This window comes from Ctenopharyngodon idella, chromosome 17, assembly GCF_019924925.1.
Source record: "Ctenopharyngodon idella isolate HZGC_01 chromosome 17, HZGC01, whole genome shotgun sequence".
NCBI lineage: Eukaryota > Metazoa > Chordata > Actinopteri > Cypriniformes > Xenocyprididae > Ctenopharyngodon > Ctenopharyngodon idella.
This window is the reverse complement of record NC_067236.1, coordinates 31,996,222-32,017,712: the sequence shown is the minus strand read 5'-3', so window position 1 is coordinate 32,017,712 and position 21,491 is coordinate 31,996,222. Positions and strand designations below refer to the sequence as shown.

General features: G+C 40.6%; 1 protein-coding gene across 1 annotated transcript in view; it reads right to left on the bottom strand.

Annotated features, from left to right (window-relative positions):
• Nucleotides 1–21,491, bottom strand: part of LOC127498609 (protein unc-79 homolog) — a 59,759-nt gene that overhangs the window by 16,546 nt on the left and 21,722 nt on the right. The window contains exons 14-31 of the mRNA XM_051868147.1: nucleotides 19,372–19,602; nucleotides 19,098–19,288; nucleotides 18,763–18,886; nucleotides 17,079–17,210; nucleotides 16,437–16,652; nucleotides 16,125–16,352; nucleotides 13,161–13,296; nucleotides 12,992–13,071; nucleotides 12,767–12,915; nucleotides 10,441–10,598; nucleotides 8,230–8,411; nucleotides 7,947–8,148; nucleotides 7,672–7,851; nucleotides 7,446–7,514; nucleotides 4,022–4,311; nucleotides 3,763–3,945; nucleotides 992–1,157; nucleotides 766–915 (exon numbers count right to left, since the gene is read on the bottom strand). Of these exons, the coding sequence (XP_051724107.1) occupies nucleotides 766–915; nucleotides 992–1,157; nucleotides 3,763–3,945; nucleotides 4,022–4,311; nucleotides 7,446–7,514; nucleotides 7,672–7,851; nucleotides 7,947–8,148; nucleotides 8,230–8,411; nucleotides 10,441–10,598; nucleotides 12,767–12,915; nucleotides 12,992–13,071; nucleotides 13,161–13,296; nucleotides 16,125–16,352; nucleotides 16,437–16,652; nucleotides 17,079–17,210; nucleotides 18,763–18,886; nucleotides 19,098–19,288; nucleotides 19,372–19,602 (3,067 nt within the window). The remainder of the gene's footprint in view (nucleotides 1–765; nucleotides 916–991; nucleotides 1,158–3,762; nucleotides 3,946–4,021; nucleotides 4,312–7,445; nucleotides 7,515–7,671; nucleotides 7,852–7,946; nucleotides 8,149–8,229; nucleotides 8,412–10,440; nucleotides 10,599–12,766; nucleotides 12,916–12,991; nucleotides 13,072–13,160; nucleotides 13,297–16,124; nucleotides 16,353–16,436; nucleotides 16,653–17,078; nucleotides 17,211–18,762; nucleotides 18,887–19,097; nucleotides 19,289–19,371; nucleotides 19,603–21,491) is intronic.

Sequence of the window (21,491 nt, the reverse complement as noted above, 5' to 3'; positions counted from 1 at the left end):
TCCTACGCCTTCACTATTCTACTTACGGAACGAACACGGCGCCAGTTACATTTTTTCCGTAAGTTGAATAGGGAAGGCGTAGGACATACAGCGTAAACTTTTTGGAAATGCGGTTTTGGCGGAAGCACTTAGAAGGCGAACATTTGTTTATATAAAGCATATACATTTTTTTTTCGAAAATGACCAATCATTTCGCTAGATAAGACCCTTATTCCTCGTCTGGTATCGTTTAAAGCCCTTTGAAGCTGCACTGAAATTGTAATTTTGACCTTCAACCGTTTGGAGGCCATTGAAGTCCACTATAAGGAGAAAAATCCTGGAATGTTTTCATTAAAAACCTTCATTTCTTTTCGACTGAAGAAAGAAAGACATGAACATCTTGGATGACATGGGGGTGAGAAAATTATCAGGAAAAGTTTATTTGAAAGTGGACTAATCCTTTAAGAGCGAATGGATCCAATATACTGTTACACATGTTTTTTCTTTCTCAACTGTTTACAATCTAGCAGTGTTATTTTTCTAGTCATATTTTCATATATTCATTTGTCAACATTTATTTTCATAACTGTTATAATTTAAATATTTTCATTATCGCCATGACGGACATGCCCCGAGTACTCGTTTTTGATCAGATAATCAAATCCATAATATATATCATAACAAACATTTGATTATACTCAAACATTTTTACATTTAATGTGTACTGAAAATATGAATAATGATTATGAAAGTTTGATACGTCACACGCCTAGTGCCGACACTCACTTCTTTGAGCGCTGAGCTCCACAGGCTGATACTTGACGGACTTGCTGCCGCCGATCCTCTTGAGGCGAGCGAAGAAGGTCTGCGACTCCTTACTGCCAGCTCCCGTTGGAGTGTCATGGATGTCGGACTCATCGAACACACTGTCCTCCTCTGAACAGGAAAACACAGGGCATTAATGCAGCAGGATGACGAGAAGCGCTCATATCTGAGTGCCGTGCCCTCGTACCTTTCTCCTTCTCGCTGTAGCGGCTGATGTTGGAGTTGTCGCTGTACAGCGGGCCGGCGGAAACATGTGACCTGCAGCTGTGGTACTGAGCGTTCAGCGTGTTGATGGTGATGTGGATCAGATGGAGCACCACCTCTTTACTCATGTCCATATCTCTGTACGGATACTGAAACATAGTAAAGACGATGCTGAGACTGAAGAAGACAACAGTTATGTACACTGGGACTAGGTAAAAACACAACCTTCCTACTGAAGTGAAACACTAAGCCATTGTTAATGCTTTTAGGTAAATAAAAAATATATGTTCTTTTCACAGGAGAGATATGAAACCACTTATATTTTGGTTGAAGAGAAACCAACAGACAGTTGTTTGATGGCATTCGGCATATTGTTTCTAGTAAGTTTCTAGACCTTGTCATGTGAGGATCCTGAATGTGACCAAAACAAATGACTCGTATTGAGTTCATGTCATGTTGTTGTTTTGTGTGTGTCTGCAGGAGCGTCATTAACCAGCATTAATCGCCTCTCCCATTTAGAAAACTGGATAATGTTATTCAAGCACCTGTGATTCATCACAGTAAAATCAATTTAGAAAGTAAATGATGTGATTAAAATTTAATCCACTGAAATGAATGCTGTTCTGCTTCAATGATAAATTCATCTTTCTTCCATTAACTTCTATTACATATAACTGTGGTTTATTTTAAGTTGATGTGTATTGTGTAGTGAGTGGCATCACTAGGATTGTACAGACTCCTGCCACACCAACTGAAACACATGAAAATATAACACTGTGTTTTTGAGTGCACAGATTTGACCTGCTCTGCCACTTTTCATCACAAACTATGAAAAGATCAATGTCTTTGTTGTCTCTCCTTAAATGATACAAAATAATACCAAATAATAGTGGTCACTCTATTTATTCTGAAAGGTCCCATTCGGTTTACAAAGCTACATGTGGGATTTTGGTTTTCTGTTATTTATTTTCTGTCTTTGTTAATTGTTATGACAAAAAATGGGAATCTGCTGATACTAGTGTAGGTGTATTCTCAATAAACATATCTATACAAAAAAAAGAAGCTTCATTTAGGATATGTGCAAATCCAGTTTTTTTTTTTAAATGTGTTTTTTCTAAAAAGTGTTTTTTCAGTAAGTTTTTGGCATTAGGCCTCAAATACTATGGTATATGCTGTGTAATTCAGGAGTGTTTAGAACGTGATGACATGAACACAGAGATGCGTCAGCTATAAATATGAAGCAGCCGAGGGTGTAACAGTCAAATCAGTCTACGGCTGCACGGTTATGACAAAAATCATAATTGTCGATTATTCCCTTGAAATTGTAATCGCGATTATTAATTACAATTATCACAATTACATTGAGTGATGTTTTGAATAGCTTTATACTATTGTTAGGAGCAACTGCATGCCATATTTTTATGTAAAATAAAAAAAAAAAAACCTGAAAACACTCTTTCCAAATTTTTTATTGCTTTTCTATAGCATTAAGCCTCAAATGTCAACTATACATTGGTTTGGTTTCTTCTTTAATAAATAAAAAATTAAACATATGCATGTAATAATAATAGGGGCTTTTGCACCATGTAATTCTGGGAACTTAGTTATAGGAACTAGCTACCAGGTTGATTCCCCGAGAAGTAATGTTCCCCTCGAGCTGTTTTCCTGGGTGCATTCGCACCGCCAATAGGAACTCTGAAGTGATGTAAACTGCGCTTGTTGTTATGACTTTTATTTTGACAGCGCAGATACAGCTCAGCCAGAGCCCGAGCAAACAGTGCTCGTATTCCTAGTTTACGTTTACGACGCATTTCCGTCTTCATTAGTTTACGATCTGTTTAACAGTCCTGTCTAATACGTTATGAGATAGAACTCATGTTTGTAGAGTTAGTTCGTGGAGTAAATATTAGGGCTGGGACAATACATCGATGCATTGCGAATCGAGAAATGATTCTGGATCGATTTCAATATTTTCTGTATGTACCATGATTCTCTCTCGAATTGATTCTGAGCTTAGTTTTCAACAACAGATGGCACTGCTTGCTTTAGAAACAGCCGTACTCTGCTTGCTTCCAATTCCTTACATACACACCACTTGAACCTTCTATAAAATAATCAATCATAAAGTTAGAAAAGGTTGAAGTGAATTACGGGGGTGTTTGCAGTGGGCTGTTTACATTAATCTTGCGTCATAAAAGCATTCTGAGGTGCGAATACATTCTCAGACTCAGCCGAATGCACAAGCGCTCTTCTTCATGAGCATTTGAGCGTGTGGTTAAAATCTAGCCTAGGATTTGCGATGCATTTGGAAAATATCAGAATTGATCCACGAATTGCGATGCATCGACATATTGTCCCAGTAAATATATAGGCTGTGTACACGGCTTTTTAAAAAATGTCAGGTGCTGGTGTTTCGTGTGCGTTTGACCAATCAGCGTACACTTACGTCACTGGTAGTTCCTTCTGTAATGGGTCAGACCTTTTACACTCTGACATAGTCGTAATTCGCCACTCATAACATAACATGCTTTAAAAACACCTCTTAAACATGCAGAATAATGTACAGGTAAGTGGATATTTTTTGCTGTAATCGCGCCTTACGAAACGATTACGAAATCTGGCATCCATAATCGTAATCGTGATTAGAAATTTGATTAATTGTGCAGCCCTAAATCAGGCATTTTCATCGTTTATCTCTTGTGTCTTTTAACAGGGTTGCCCGACCGGCCTACCTGCCGTAGTTAGGTTGAATACCTTGTAGAGGATGACAAGCAGGGCTTTGAGCCACATCTGTCGTATGTGTGGTTTGAGGGCCCACAGCGAACAGCGCGGCGGCTCCTGGAAGTTCGGCCTCAGCTGCGGACACGTGCAGTACTTCAGCACCTGCACCACCAGCGGCAGCAGCTGCTTCCCCAGACCAATATTGTAGTCCATAACCTGAAGAGACCAAACACAAGCATTCTGAAACCCCGTCACGCTCCGCAGAAAGAGTCAAGCAGACAGCTGAACTCACCTGAGCGATTCCTGCGATGAAGGCATTGAAGCAGGTTGAGGAGCGCATTTTCTGAGGGGTGATCATGAAGCATCCCATCTGCTGATCGTATCCCAGCAGGACGTACAGATGCCGCTTGACTGTGTTAAAGGCTTTGGCGCTGCCGATGTCTGCCTCGGCACTGCTTTTGTCTTTGGCCATGAACTTCATGAGAACCATGATGAGCTGGTGGACGGTCTGATGGTCTATACCGGCGTCCTCCGGCAGCAGATCTTTGATGATGGAGTCTTCCTCCGGAGGAGAGCTCTCACCTGCACGGCAACAGCACGCGTTTACTGTCTTCTGCAGACACTGTGCATGATGATTAATATACAGCACATGCTCAACCGACAGCATGTCTAAACACCACGTGAAGCTTTGAGCGACACTACACTTAGTTGGTAGCCTGGTTTCTTTGTCTGCGGCACTGCGCCACACACTGACATCTCACTGCATGGATCGCGGAAGTCAAATATTGGGATAAAAGTTTATGGATTAAACACTGATGTTGCGATAGATCTTGAGTAAATGACCTTTGAAACTAGTTACTAATGTACTAATGTTATAAAGACTGTCTCTATTACACAGTTATGCCAGTAGGTGGCGACCAGTGACTGTTAAAATGTATTTGGTAGAGATTCAATTAAAAACATTGGATGAAACAAGTCTTCATTCATTAATTTAAAACAGTTTTTTACATAATGAATTCCTTTAATTTAGACCCATTTTGTCAGAACCAAGCGGCAACCTCCCCCAGTTTCTCGTGAAGCCAATACGGAAGTGACTTAAACTGCAATTCATTGACTGGCCGCTAGGGACAGGCTCCAAAAGAGAGCAGAATCTCATTGAGTCCCATGTTAAAACGGCCAAATTTACATTAGAAAAAAACATGTTTACAGCTTGGTACAAATTGTGGTTTTGGTCTATACTGCTAACTCTGCCCTTCATGACAACTCTGAGGGGAGTGAATTTTTTTATAACTCATTCGTTTAAATTATATTAAGCCTTAAAGTTCTGCATAATTAAGGGCGTGGTCACTTGAGTGACAGGTAGATTGCCGCTGCTGTCTGTGAGCCGTCACTTTACTTCAGCTAATTCCAGCCGCTGAATTTGGCATCTCAGCCATATTTGTGCTTTTTTCTGGATTACTTTATACAATTATAAAACAATATGGCTTGCTGCGTTAATGGTCGAGACTCGAGACAGATGTGTGTCTGTGTAGATGTGCACGCATGCGGAAGATAAATAGCACACACGTTGTTGGATCGTCTTGGCATTGGCTAAAAGTTTTGTTTGTGAGATTTACTACAATGACAATGGCGGATATAAAACTCCGACAGCACTGCTTGGATATTATAACTAAAACTGCTGCATTTTGAAAAATTATACTTTGGACGCAGGCTCATTTGTTTGTGACATATACGATCATATACAGTTTTACAACATAAACGCTGCTCAGGTTGCATCATTTCTTGAAGAACAATGATGGAGAGCAGATCATTCAGAAGAAATGTGATGCAAACAATGGATAATATATCAATATTTCATGGATTTAACGCTTTTATGGACAAAAAGTAGGCCTACTGTTTTTTGTTTTGCAGTGGACACTCATGGACATTTTACCCAATTAAGTGCCACGGATTGAATTCATCTCGCGATCGCTATTTCATTATAAAGGTATGTAGTTTGGGGTTATAAAATGGGTATATAAAGTCCCGTTTGATTTTGCGTGTCGTTATTTGCACACCTGACTCAAATTAATTACTGGTGTTGGAGCATATCATATTGACAATGCACCTTTAGAACTTTCTAATAAACTTATCTTTATTAATAATTTAGATATTATCTAAGATAGATAGATAGCTCCTTCTGCTAACATGATCACGTCGCGCTAGGCGGGTGTGGTTTCAGTAAACCACATTTGCCCATTTTCAGTTATCCGGGAGTGACGTGCAGCTAAGATGGCGGCGGCCTCATTTTCGCTTCAAAAATGCTCTTCAGAAATCTACGGGTGACGTCATGGACACTACGTCCATTTTTTTTTTTTTTTACAGTCTATGGTCAGAACCTCAAGTAAATTACATATTATTTTGTTTGGTTGTCTAATGTTTTGTTTTCAGAATCATGGAGGAACAGTGATTTAAATCTCTCTCTAAAAAACAAAACAAAAACAAAAAAACAGATCATTCAGTCATAAATTAAGCTTAAAAGAATATATATCTGGCTTCTAACTTTATATTTGAAGAGTTCAGATGCAAAAGCCGCGAAACGCCACCTCCATCAAAAATGAGATAATGATATTGAACGAATGCTCTCCGCACATAGTACACGTTCATAAAATACTTTTGCTTCAAATCCGCTAAATCCCAGTGTCAGTCCATTCAGAAATACCGGTTCATTGGCAGAAACCGCTAAACGCCACTTCCCTTTGTCAGCAAAAGCCTTTAAGTCCACTGAAGAACCAACCAGAAGATGCAAATCGAATCATATGATTTCAAGATGAATGACGGTGTGCGTATGAGCTGGCTTTTAATTGCAGAGCTGCAAGTTTTCATCGTGTTTTGTCCGTCGTTACAGTGGCAATGACAGGATTTACTACTACAACAGTGTTCCTTTTGCTGCTGTAAAACTGACAGAAACAGACGTTTTACTATGTCTTGTTGTCCAAAGAGGTAAACTTAGAAGTTTTTGCGAAAAATACCACACATATGGGCTGGTTTTGCAGCAAAAAAGTCAAATTTGTTAAATACCAATGAATTTTTTGAAAATAAGGCATTTCAATAACTTACTAATAACCTTTTCATTGCCATTAAAGTGAAATTACTGAACCTAAACATAGCAGCCTGGTAAAAAAATGCTCATTTAAAATTAAAGATGTCAGATGGACTTAAAGGTTTTTGCAGTGGAACTCTTCATTTACTAATTAAAATATACAATCTTTATGTAGCCTACATTAACAAGGATCTGGGACAATTATAATGGATGATTCTGAAATGTTTTCTTATTTTAATGAGGTGGCACTTCTCATCCAGTGTGCGAAGTTCTGCAAACCACGCCCCTCTAGCCCTTCCGTGATCCATGTCTCACTGGACATATTAAACATCAAACATGGATGAGGAGAGACTGATGGTTGAAGATTAGAATCGGGTATTAAACGACAAATTCCTCAAGGAAAACCACAAAACATGTCATTTGGTGAAGTGTCAAAAAAGTGTGTTCTCTGTTTTATGTTCACCCGCTGCAGTGCGTTGGGAGTGTAAGTGTTTTGTGAATGTGTCGAGTCACATTCACTGTAGACAGGCACATTACTTGACACACTGTTAGAGCATCAGCAATGAATGTTTTCGTTGTGTAAGTAAGCCATGAATGACTGTCAGCGGTGTGTGCTGCGTATGACCTGCTTTACCTGTCAGCACTTTCTCCAGCATATTTCCCAGTATGGGTGCCGACTGCTCCTGTCTTATGAGTCTTAGAGCTGAATCAAAAAAAAAGAGAAAAAGGACTTCTTTGGTGAATTCACAAACAAATATTTGAGCAAAAGTATCATTTCACTGTTATACTGTACTGAGTGTGTGACAGATACTGATGGGAAGTTCTCGTTTTCTGTCTCGTGAATTCAGTTCGGCACTCACGCAGTTTGTTGCACAGCGTCTCCGGGAGTGAGAAAGCCCGTTTGGATTCAGACGGACCCCTGACGCTGTCTCGTAATGAGCGGACGCTCTTCTGGCGGTTGCGGGCGAAGCGTGCGCGTCTGATCTTCCACATGGCGGCGTCGCTCAGGTTGGCCACGTTGGTCCTCACCGCAGTGATGGCTTACACAATAAATCAACACATGATCAGCATATCTGTATGATCTACACACACTCTATGGATGCTTGACACGAGTAGTTCATTTCAACACACTCACTTGTAGGAAAAGGAAACTCTTTATTGCAGTCCAGGTGCAGCTGAGCCTCCAGCGACAGCGTCTCGAAGCGGTTGACGAAGAACTCCCAGCTCAGAGCGGGAATCTCCCGCTTCAGCGAGTGCAGCAGCAGCAGTTTGCTGAGGATGACGGGACGGTCCCGGACCACCGTGTCGAACTGGAAGTCCAGGCACAGACACAGGCCCTGGTGGAGACAAACACAGACACGTCTGTTCATCTGACTCTGACTTCAGGGAGACTGTGATGGCGAGGCGTCTCCGCTCACCTGCAGCGAAGGCCGTTTGATGGTGTCCAGCAGCAGCCGCGCTCGGGTGGCCACGGCCGGGTTGACATCCTCCACGCTGGCCAGGAAGCAGCAGAAGGCGTGTGCAAGAGAATACTTCAGCAGGTGACTCTTCGTCACCGAGCCGATGTCCAGAAAACGGCACAGCACTGCCACTCGCTCCACTGAAAGAGACAGAAAACATCAACCAACATCTGCCTGATGACGTCAACCACCATCGCGTTGTCATGAACACTAGGGTTCAAAGTGTGTGTTTTTAAAGATTTATTTTTTGGCATTTTGCCTTTATTCATATAGTACAGTCGGAGAGAGGACAGGAGGTGAAATGAGGAGGGATTCAAACTCGGGTCGCCCAAAGCACAACTGCACTACATGACGGAGCGCTGCTAAAGTGTTTTCAGCTCATTTTTATGTGGTTATTATTGTGTTTCAGGTGTTTTCTTCTTGTCTGGTGTTCAAGAGTCTCTGGCCCTGTTTCCACATGGTATTAAGATGTGTTTTGGTTGATCGGATCACAAGTGGACGACGCTAAATACAGGTGTAAACAGGGTGTAAAATGTTTTGAGCTTGTCCACTTTCGACCACTATGTAGTCTAAAATGCATTCAATCAGATTGCTTTCGTAGTGTAGACGCTCATGTGGTTGAATGTGTTCAAACGGTGCAAAAGACCACCTACACTCCACCTACTGACTAGGGGTGGGACAAAATATCAACAGGGAAATATAGTATATCGTTGTCCTTCTCCATGCGATACGAGAATCGATACGCTGGCACCAAATATCGATATTTTAATTAATAAAATAAGGTGCTCTAAATAAATTTCCCTGCTCCTAAGCGTCTAAAAACGCGCCGTTTTCACCTTCTGTACCGGGTTTATATAAAACCAGTTAAATGTTTGGTTTACACAAAAATTATAAGCATATTAGGTTTAATGCAAGTTGCTGCAAAGCACTGAAATGTTCCCAGGTTTAAATAAAAGAGCTGATCAGGTAAATGATGATCAGGTTTACAGAAAAGTTGATAAGCAGTTAAATGTGTCGGCTTACACACAAAGAAAAGTTTAAGCCTTCAATAAGTACAAGAATAAAATGTTTAATTTACTTCAAATGTTAAATTTAATGTACAGACTGAAAAAGACTTTTTGTGCTGTTTTCTAACAGTTTGGACTTTAATAAAGAGAGAAAACCTGCACTTAACCATTTCACTGGCATTTTGTTTTCATAGTTAGACAGATATCATGACGTATCATTATAGGATTGTCTAGCAACATATCGATTATCACAGAATTGCTGTATCGTGATATTATCGGTATCGTGAGCCATGCATCTCTCGCCATTCCTGATTTCCAAAACACACTCACAGTGTTCGGTCGGTTCCGGTTTTGTTGCTATCAGAGCAGAAATGAAAGCTGCTGCTCTCCATATGTTTTTCTGTCATCTCATGTTGTGTTCATATGTAAATTGCATGAGCTTATTTCATCCATTAGATCGAAAGATCTGAAAAAGCCCACATTTACCCACCCATAGACCCTTCGCTCGAAGAAATCAGGACAGAAGTGGTTGAAAGTGGACAAAAGAGACAGATTAAAACACCAGGTGTAAACGGGAAAGTGTCTATACTTGTGATCTGATCGACTGAAATGCATCTTAACACCAGGTGGAAACAGGTCCTCTGTGATCTTCCGGTCTGCAGACGTGGCTCAGGTTTTGCTTAAATCACTATCCCTGAATATAAGCACTACTAATAATGTGCAAATGTTAATGTCAGATATAGTAGTTACTGTTGATAGAGCTTTGATTGTGAGTGATTTCAACATTCACACAGATAATGAAAATGACACATTAGGTTTAGCATTTACAGACATTCTCCATATGGAGTTGATGTTGATAACAGAGCAGTTTAAGTAATAGTGCTGACTGATTTAGCAAACACCCCTAATTCTACGCTCTTTGGCGACACTGTGTGCAGTAAATAATGTGCCTTTTAACAAAACGTCAATAATGGCCCCTCAATCCTCTTTATCCGGTGGTGTTTGTGTTTGTTGATGTGTGAAGCGCACAGGTCTGACTCAGCTCAAGGTCTCAGCGTCTCTCTGTCAATCACCATAAGAGGCTCCCATTAATCCCACAGTGAGCAGTAACCGTGGTAACAGAGTGTTTTAGGAAATGAGAACAGCCGGTGTGCAGTCAGACCTGCTTGGAAGCGGATCTTCCAGTCCTGACTGTTGAAGCTGCTGTCCACCAGCCTCCAGAAGATGTCGGCTCCGTGAGACAGAGAGAGAGCGTGCAGGAGCTGCGGGACGACCAGAGACGCCAGCTGACAGAACTCTGACCTCAGCATGGACCACAAGCTGCAGAGAAACACAAACATCACATGTGCCATTTATATACAAGAGGGTCTAGGTTTAAGCCCATGAGCACATTAGAAACTGTGATTCACGCTCTCTCTCGCTCACAGTTGGTACCAAACGCAGCATCTTACACCTGTTTTAATGTCCTTGCACTGGCTCCCTGTGAAGTATAGAACTGATTTGAACTCTTTCCCCGCCATTGATAGAATTTTCCGTCAATCCATGTTTTCACTGTTATACGGTAGGGGGCACTATTACACATCTTCTAAAAGATTACAGAATCTCTGGACCAAAACACAGGCGAAGAAGAAGCAGAAACAAGTCGATTTTCTCAGCTTTTGTTCAAAATGTTGCTTTTTTATTGTATGTTTTGCATTCCTGTTGATATGTTATATAAACCCGATTCCAAAAAAGTTGGGACACTGTACAAATTGTGAATAAAAAAGGAATGCAATGATGTGGAAATTTCAAATTTCAATATTTTATTCAGAATACAACATAGATGACATATCAAATGTTTAAACTGAGAAAATGTATCATTTTAAGGGAAAAATAAGTTGATTTTAAATTTCATGGCATCAACACATCTCAAAAAAGTTGGGAAAAGGCCATGTTTACCACTGTGTGGCATCCCCTCTTCTTTTTATAACAGTTTGCAAACGTCTGGGGACTGAGGAGACAAGTTGCTCAAGTTTAGGAATAGGAATGTTGTCCCATTCTTGTACAGGCTTCTAGTTGCTCAACTGCCTTAGGTCTTCTTTGTCGCATCTTCCTCTTTATGATGCGCCAAATGTTTTCGATGGGTGAAAGATCTGAACTGCAGGCTGGCCATTTCAGTACCCGGATCCTTCTATGCAGCCATGATGTTGTAATTGATGCAGTATGTGGTCTGGCATTGTCATGTTGGAAAATGCAAGGTCTTCCCTGAAAGAGACGACGTCTGGATGGGAGCATATGTTGTTCTAGAACTTGGATATACCTTTCAGCATTGATGGTGCCTTTCCAGATGTGTAAGCTGCCCATGCCACACGCACTCATGCAACCCCATACCATCAGAGATGCTGGCTTCTGAACTGAGCGCTGATAACAACTTGGGTTGTCCTTGTCCTCTTTAGTCCGGATGACATGGTGTCCCAGTTTTCCAAAAAGAACTTCAAATTTTGATTCGTCTGACCACAGAACAGTTTTCCACTTTGCCACAGTCCATTTTAAATGAGCCTTGGCCCAGAGAAAACGCCTGCGCTTCTGGATCATGTTTAGATATGGCTTCTTTTTTGACCTATAGAGTTTTAGCCGGCAACGGCGAATGGCACGGTGGATTGTGTTCACCGACAATGTTTTCTGGAAGTATTCCTGAGCCCATGTTGTGATTTCCATTACAGTAGCATTCCTGTATGTGATGCAGTGCCGTCTAAGGGCCCGAAGATCACGGGCATCCAGTATGGTTTTCCGGCCTTGACCCTTACGCACAGAGATTGTTCCAGATTCTCTGAATCTTTGGATGATATTATGCACTGTAGATGATGATAACTTCAAACTCTTTGCAATTTCTCTCTGAGAAACTCCTTTCTGATATTGCTCCACTATTTTTCGCCGCAGCATTGGGGGAATTGGTGATCCTCTGCCCATCTTGACTTCTGAGAGACACTGCCACTCTGAGAGGCTCTTTTTATACCCAGTCATGTTGCCAATTGACCTAATAAGTTGCAAATTGGTCCTCCAGCTGTTCCTTATGTGTACATTTAACTTTTCCGGCCTCTTATTGCTACCTGTCCCAACTTTTTTGGAATGTGTAGCTCTCATGAAATCCAAAATGAGCCAATATTTGGCATGACATTTCAAAATGTCTCACTTTCAACATTTGATATGTTATCTATATTCTATTGTGAATAAAATATAAGTTTATGAGATTTTTAAATTATTGCATTCCTTTTTTATTCACAATTTGTACAGTGTCCCAACTTTTTTGGAATCGGGTTTGTATTTATTGTACAGCACTTTGGTCAACTTCAGTTGTTTTTAAACATGCTTTATAAATAATCATTGATTGATTGAACGATACCTGATTATAATCTGTCATAATATGATTTTAATTTGACTATGTAGAAGTGTTGTTTGTTTCATATACTGGACATACAGTAAGTCATGGAGAGATGATGAAATGATACCTGGGAATGAGCATCTTCTCCTGTATGTAGGCCAGGAATTGTGGGTGATCTTTTCTGGCGTGATACAGACATTCTCCGTGCAAACACAGGATCTTCAGACAGTTCAGCATGTTGAACAGGATGTCCGGCTCTTCGAACTTACTCATCTCCTACCAGAAGAGTTAAAGCAGACTCATTAGTCACATGACGCTGCAGGAGCCCGACTGACCCGAGCGAGATGTTTACCTGCAGGACGGTGTACAGAAGCTTGAGAGAAACAGGAAGCTGTAGGTAAGAGAACTTCCTGTCTGCACAGTTCTTCAACGCTAGCGAGCAGAACAGATTCATGGTCAGAAACAGATAATAGATCTGTGAAGGTATGAATATTTGATGAAAGGAAGGATGTGACACATACGAGGGATCTCAGGAGAGGGATTGTGGCTGCCGGGGTTTTCTGAGGGAGCATCTCCTTCATCTGCTCCGTTCTCGGATTTGAGATGGAATTCAGCTCGAGGGAAAACCAAACTTTCCTCCAGACACTCGGAGGGCTCCTGTCAAACACACACCACATGATGAAATGTCTGTGTGGATCGAGGACAGTTATCTTACGTTCAGGAAAATTATACTATGAAATGTAAAAATGCAGAAAGTTTTGTGTGAGGTTTAGCAGGATCAGTCTCAGATGTCTGTTCCTGACCGCCTGATGCATATTTCATACAAAACTAGAAAACAAAACTCTCTGACTAGTAAGAATCAATCTGATTGGCTGGTTTTACACAAGAGCACACAGGTGTTTTTAGTCAGTCGCTCTGGAAGCAAAGGGTGCGTTCCATTCGACCGTAAGTGCCCTGTGTAGGGGACTTTACAGGATACATGAACAACATGATTAATTAAATGAGTTTCTCCACACTAGTGTGATATCATATTTCTCAGATATCCCTAGTCCTGAGTACAGTATGAACTAAATGAAGTGTAAAAAGCAGTGCTCCTTCTCAGATATTTAGATAACGTTTTGTCAAGGTTCTTCCAGTAACATTAACAGAACATTCACTTAAAGTTATCCGGTCTTTAATAATCTTGTCAAAATGTTAGCACAAAGACATTATTTATACGTCATTCATGGAACAGTTTATTAAAAGTTTTATGCTGGGTACACACTAAAAGATTTTTACAATCTTATAAGATTTTCAAAATGTGAGAGACCACAAACATGAGGACAAAAAATCCTATATTTAACCGTTTTGCTCCTATAGTGTGTGGTGTGCCGTGATGTGACAAAGACAGCACACCACACACAAACAGAGAACAGAGTCCCGACTGTGAACATGGGAAATCTTGCAAAATCTTTCGAGATTTCAGAATAAACATGACGTACGATAGGCAGGGAGAAATTGCATTGATAGTGTTTGGAATGATTTTGGTATGTTTTACAGGACATGTTGTATAAATACTCCATCTCTTGATCCTCCATCTCTGCTGTCCAAATCCATTTAACTTATTTAACATGTGCTGCACCATGACTGTGTTTGTTATGCTTCTGTCTTCTGTCAGCTCACTTTCTGATTGGATATTGTTTCGTTTAACATCATAATCTCCAGAGCGTGCGCACGTTTGTCCTCGGGGTTCCCCCCACACTTCAGGATTTCTGATCGTAAATATTCAACATGTTATTAAGATTATCTTGTAGTGTGTACCCAGCATCAGTTGGACGTTCGTCTAACGTTTTTTAAAGGGGACATATCATGAAAATCAGATTTTTTCCATGTTTAAGTGCTATAATTGGGTCCCCAGTGCATCTACTAACCCAGAAAATGTGAAAAAGGACAATCCAGTAACTTTGTTTTGGTACGCCTTTCTCTGCAAGCATGTGAAAAAATGAGCCGTTTAGATTTCGCTCCCCTTTGACATAGCAAGGGGATCTTATTATAATATTACCACCCTCTGAATCTGTATGTTTCTACCCACGGCGCCGCCATTTAGTTTACGCAAGCGACAACGCTGTACCAGTAACACTGGTCCTGGAATGCAGCTGTCCTGCACAGTTTAGCTACAACCCTGATCAAACACACTTGAATGTCTTCAGGATTAGTAAAGCTACGTGAAGGAAGGTGAGTTGGGTCAAACTCTGCAGGACAGCAGCACTCAAGAACGACCGTCCCTGAGCTTGTGATATGTCTCAGCTATGTAAACATTATCACTGATCTGTTAACGGCTATAATAGTAAACATATGAGTCTACATAACCTCCTGGCATCTGAGCCACTAAGGACGCAGTGGTGTAATTTTATTTATGAAGGGAATGTGTCCAGATAAATTCATATACCAGTATGTGTAAGTTTACACCAGACTGCTTTGCACACGAGGGTCTGTAAAACACAGGATTTACACAGAAGTTTCTCAAAGATGGATCGATACCAACTTCTCATGATCCAATTTCATATATATTTCGTACATATATTTCATGTATATGTCTTTCTGAATGTGTTTCAATAGCACGTTGTTAATGTACTGTTAAATGTGGCTAAAATTACCACTGATTCTTACTGTATTCACAGAGACCAGAGCCATTTCGTTATTTTCATTTTTAACCCGAAAACACTTGCAGTCTGTATAATTCATAAATGCATCTTCATTCTTATTTAGTCTCTCCAACAGTGTGTAGCTTTAGCCACGTTAGACGTGCAGCACACTATCAAACTCGTTCAGAATCGAATGTTAGCAAACATCCACAAAATACATGCTATACCTATATGATCTGATATGCTGCATCATGAACAGTTTGTAATGATCCATTTTGCGAGTTATATTAACTGTGAGCTTCTGTATTATGTATGCCTCAGTGCATTGGAATGACGAGCGAGCCCTACTTGGCGAGCTTGGGGGCGGGGAGCACAAGCTCATTTGCATTTAAAGGTACATATTTTTTCTCCCACCCAAAAATAGGTAGTTAAAACAGGGTATAATAAAAAAATCCATGGGGTATTTTATGCTGAAACTTCAAAGACACATTCTGGGAACACCTGAAACTTATATTACATCTTGTAATAAGGGGCATTATAGGTCACCTTTAAATGTTACTACTTGTAACAAAACAGAACGTTCCCATAATATTTGAAGAATGATAAAATTGAATGTTCTTTTAACATTTGTATAACCAAGAATTAAAAAAAAAAAAAAAAAAAAAAAAATTTAAAAACTGGATGTTTTGAAAGCTCAGAAATAATGTTTGCATAACTTAATGAGAATGTTAGCAAAACATTCTTACAGTATATGTTTGTTAGCTGTGAAGAACCAGACGTTATGATGTCCAGTCAGAGGTCAACAGGTGGAGGGGATTGCATAAAGCCAATAACAGAAGCTCAAGCGTGTGCGTGTCTCACCACCAGTCGAATCTCCTCACGCGGCGTCAGTCTCCCCAGCAGATCGCAGGCCAGCTGGTAGCAGAGGATGCTGGACTGGCACAGGCTGCACTCCAGAGCCTTCTCGTCCTTCTGACAGGTGTGCGAGCCGCCCCACGGAGCCTGAAGCACGCTGTTGATGATGCCCACCACGTCCCGGCCCAGACTGCTCTCCAGTCCCGGCGTCAGCGCATCATCCTGCAGCTCCATCTACACACACACACATCAACACACGTCAGAGATCTTCCTCTACCTCAGTGTTTGTCATGTCTGAGCTTGTGTGAATGACTTCACCTGTTTGAGGACCAGGTCAAACATGAGGATGAAGCAGCCCAGGTTCATGTCGTCGTCATCACAGTCCAGGTCCAGCGCGCAGTTTCCGGCGGCGTGACCCAGGTTCTTGAAGGGGCTGCAGCGCAGCGGGCTGCGGAAGGGGCTCCGGAACGGACTGGGAAACGGACTCAAGTTATTGTGCTGCCCTCGTCTGCCGGGGTCTGAAACCACACTGACCTACAGAGAAGCACAATCACGCCTCATTACAGCTGCACTTCTTAAGAAGAAACAAAATATCAGACAAACCACTACATCACACATCTGAGAAAACGGTTGCCTTTCTATTCATTTAGCAAAACGTACTGCATCGGCTTTCTGCTGTAACAACCATCTTTACTTGGTGATGAATTTCCCCGTTACACGCTCATGTCATTCCAAACCTATATGACTTTCGTTCATCATCATAATGCAAATGAAGATATTTTTAATGAAATCTGAATGATTTCTGTTCCTCCATTGAAAGTCTATTCACCCCAAACATAAGGAGATCAGATAAAATAAATCCAAATGAATCAAGCGGTTCAATCCATGTCTTATGTGTTTGGAAGGACATGATGACAGATGTTTGGCTGAACTGTCCCTTTAAGGAGTGGCATCTCTCACCCTCCGGGGTCCTGACAGGTCTGCAGCACGAGCCCTTCTCTGATTGGCCAGTTCCTTCAGCGAGTTCACACCGTCAGAGAACATGCCGATGAGCAGCTGCAGAGGAACCACGATATCCAGCTCCGACAGAACCTGAAGAAAACGCAAGCAGAACCCGCTTACACACTCCACATACAGACCAGTGAGAGACACTAACAGGGATCTGATGTCACAATCAAACTCAATTCAATTCAAATCAAGACTATCATCATAGAATAACACAGGCACAAATGATGTTAATCTGTCATAGAGTAGGTGTGTGGAGTCCAAATGACAGTAAAACCTCAAATCAGCAACAGCCAACTGATTCATAAACAATATACTAAAAAGATGTGTGATTATGTATGTGTGTGTGTGTGTGTGTGTGCATATGTGCAGGGCTCCAGACTGCGACTAAATGGTCACATTTTGGACCTTTTTTTCTGCCAATGTGACAAAATTTTGTTAGAGGTCGCACTGCACAACTGATAAGAGATGCCATTTCTGTTTCATATGAGAAACATCAAAAGGCAAATGAAACGAAAGTGAAACAAAACAGCACTACTCGTTTGAGCCGTGCCGCACGGGTTTATCAGTGCACGGCGATCTCGATCACATGACACTGCTTAATACACACCGCTGGGAGATCCAGTGAGAAAGTGTTTGTGTTCGCCGCAAAATGAATAATATCGCTGCGAGATCTAGTATCGTTCAAATTCAGCGCAGAATTCTCTGCTTTAGACCACAGATATCAGATCAGGAGAAACACTGTGCCACGAATGAACTAAGGCTCTCCAGTCCACAAATCACTATGGATTTAATGTAGTAACGCTTACTTAAACTATTGTAGCAGAAATACTCGAATGCTTTTACATTATTAATTTCAGGGTTCATGCAAACTTTTGAGAGTGAATTCAAGCACTTCAAGGACTTTTTAAAGTGCTTCACAATTTTTCCAGCACTTAAAAGCTCTAAATATGTGATGACACCTTGTTTTGTATATTTTTTAAATGTTTAATAAAGCAAAGCAAAAAAAAAAAAGCTCTAAATATTATCCAATTTTAATGTTATTTTTAATGTGATAATTTGTAAAACTAAAAGTTTAAAGATGAAGGAAAATACATAACACTTCTATGCAAACAAAACTTTTTATTTTCTTTTTTTTCCCATAACATTTTTATTACCACTAGATGGTGGCAGAGGAGCATTTATTGACTCCCTAATATATGGAAAAGTAGGAAAAGTCTCATGAAAAACAAAAACTTCAAATTGTGACTGAATTACACAGAAAGCAAGTAATGAATGCTCCTTTTATAATCACTGAAGCTGTCAGTTCAGTATGGTACATTAAATAAGAGTAGAATATTTACATTTTTCCCTATAAAAATGTTTTAGCAAGTTTAAGTTAATTTTATCTGCATCTCAATTCAAGCTCAATGCTTTACTGTCAAATTTCCAATGAATAAACATGTAATATATAATTAGTAACTGCATTTATTAATGCAAAACAATAGTAATATGATTAAATTACCTTGATGAATTAAAAATAAAAACAGCGCCACCTTCTGTAAAACTTAGTGGCACCAGCGCCACTGCTCTCGAATGTTAGTCTGGAGCCCTGCGTGAGTGTGTGTGTGTGTGTGTGTGTGTGTGTGTGCACACTCACATGAAGCCACAGCAGCGCTTGCTCTTGCACCGACGCTGGATATCCAGTGAATCTACAGCTGATGAATCCAAACATCTCCTCCATGGAAAAGGGCAGCGGACACAACTCAATATCAAACATCTTACTGCAAAGAGAAACAAAACCAAGTGATCAGATGATAAAGCTGATCTCAAAAAAAGATCAGTGAAACTTTGTGAGACACACAGCAGGACATAAAATGACCAGAAACAACTGTGAACAAACACACTGATATGAAGCTCAGATGGTGGGTGATTATGGAAACACTAGTGTTTGGTGTGGAACAATAAAGAGTTGTTGGACAGGTGCGTCTGTACCTGAGGACCTCACGAAACTCTTTGAGCTGATGGTCAGGAACTTCAGTGCGAATGGCCTCTAACCACTCGGGCATGAAACACTCCCACAGCGGCTGACTGATCACGTTATAGGGAATCAGACACAGGATCCGATTCAGTCCTTCCTTCAGCTGCGTCACCGTGCTGCACGACTTATCCCAGTATCCTCCCACCTGCACACACACACGGCTGCTGAAATCACAGAGCGCATCAATCGTTGCAGTATGTTAGTAACATCGGTGCTCAGTTCACTCACCCTGGCAAACTCCACCGGTTTGGGCAAAAGGCACATGACCATGACGTCAAAGCGCACGTCGCACACCGTCTTCAGCCACTTGGTGACAAACTGAGGTTTGAGCTTCTCCACCAGGCTGCCCACCTCATCGTCCATCATGTAGGCGGTGGAGTGGAACCACTGGAAGACCATGCTGACCAGCCGCGCCAGGCTCTCGGTGGGCGTGTTCTCGCTGGGCGTGCACAGACTCACCTGCACCAGCGCGGGGCAGTTAGTTCATTCGATTGCAGTCATGGACAGGCTGATATACACCAGTTAAAACCACATAGTGGTAGGACTTTGCTAACAGATATAAATTTTTCAGCTTTCACAGTTAAATCATATTTGCTCTGTTTTTGTCTTATCTGAGCTGTGAATGTGCGTTTAATGAGACAAAAGAACAGCATAAAAAAAACATCCAGCATGAGTAGTGAACACAGACCCATGAACAAACCACCCTCATGAGCTGAAGCTTTGAATGATTCAGGCTGAATCGCTCAAAAACACTCCTGAATTCTGGAGTTACTGGCTTGAATCTTTCACAGAATTAACTCTGAACTGCAAGTTTTCATGATTTTCACTCAGTGAGAAGCAGGTGTAATAGATGTGCTGGTGTGAAGGAGGGGAAGGTCAACATAATAGTTATTTATAAAACTACTCTTTAAATTCTGTTAAAATATTTATTGTAATCAGCAGTTGGAATCGTTTCAGAAAATTCTGATATTAGAGTAGAACTACACTAATGTCTAATGACACTTTACTAAATAACACTTTACTGAAAGCCTTTTTTGTATTATAAAGGTATTCATAATGTACATTGTAATGAATTATATATTTTCATAAATTGTTAAAATATTAAAAGTTAAAATGCATTATAATCTTTGCAGATTCCTTGTTACATCTGAAATTGGTTGTTTATCATGTGTTTTAATGCATTATACTTTCTAAAGATATTATGGTAACACTTTACAATAAGGCTCATCAGTTAAACATTAATGAATTAACTAACATGAACCACGAGCAATACATTTGTTACTGTATTTACTAGTCTTCGTTAACGTTAGTTAATAAAGACAGTTGTTCATTGTTTGTTCATGTTAGTTCAAAGTGCATTAACTAATGTTAAAGGTGCAATATGTAAAATTTTTGCAGTAAAATATCCAAAAACCACTAGGCCAGTGTTATATATTTTGTTCACTTGAGTACTTACAATATCCCAAATGTTTCCAAATATTTGTAAATCGTGAGAAAATTGTAATTTTAACCAAGGCCCCGGGGCGCGTGAGGAGTCGCCTGTCAATGGCGTCATACCCGCGTTATCTTCGGTTTCCGGTTTTATTTTGTAGAAACCATGGAAACACCAAAGACGCTTTAATATATTACATATTTTAATAGACAAGGGAACAACTGTTTAGTTACATTTATAGACAGAAAACTAATTATTGTTATATAGCTCAACATGTTTAGTCTTATTGTTTAAATCTATTTTTCTTGATGTACCATGCTTTACCATGCCTCAGAGAAAAACACTATTTTGTGAAGTATCTAACATAGCATAATCAGATGCAGCTTTATTTTTAGTAACAGTAATACAGAATTTTCTCCATCATATAATGTTTTAAAATTAATTGCATGCCATTTACCAACACAAGCCATCCAGCATTTGATATGATATTCTAAAATCGATCTATCTCACTGCAGTGTGTGTCAAACAAGTGTCTCACAGCAGCCGCCAAGCGAGCGCACAGAGTAACATTATAACATCATTTTCAACACACTCAAATGTATCTAATATGATAAACAGAGCTGTGTTACCTCATACTCATGACCGGAAAAGCGGAAGTGGCGCCGGCGACTGCGGCATAATAAAAGTTCCGCTGCTCGTGAGGCGTGTGTTGCGCAATCGCTCCAGCGACCTCGTTCAACACTCGGTTCTGCTCTGCTTCATACTACAGTAACGTTAATAATCACATCCATGAACATGATTTCTTCATGAGTCCTATCCCGATTGTTTCAACCGGCCGTTGAAGTAGAGACCACATGTCCCAAGAGTCCGCGCTCAAACTTGGCATCATCAAGCTACGCCTTTGTTTTGAATAGGC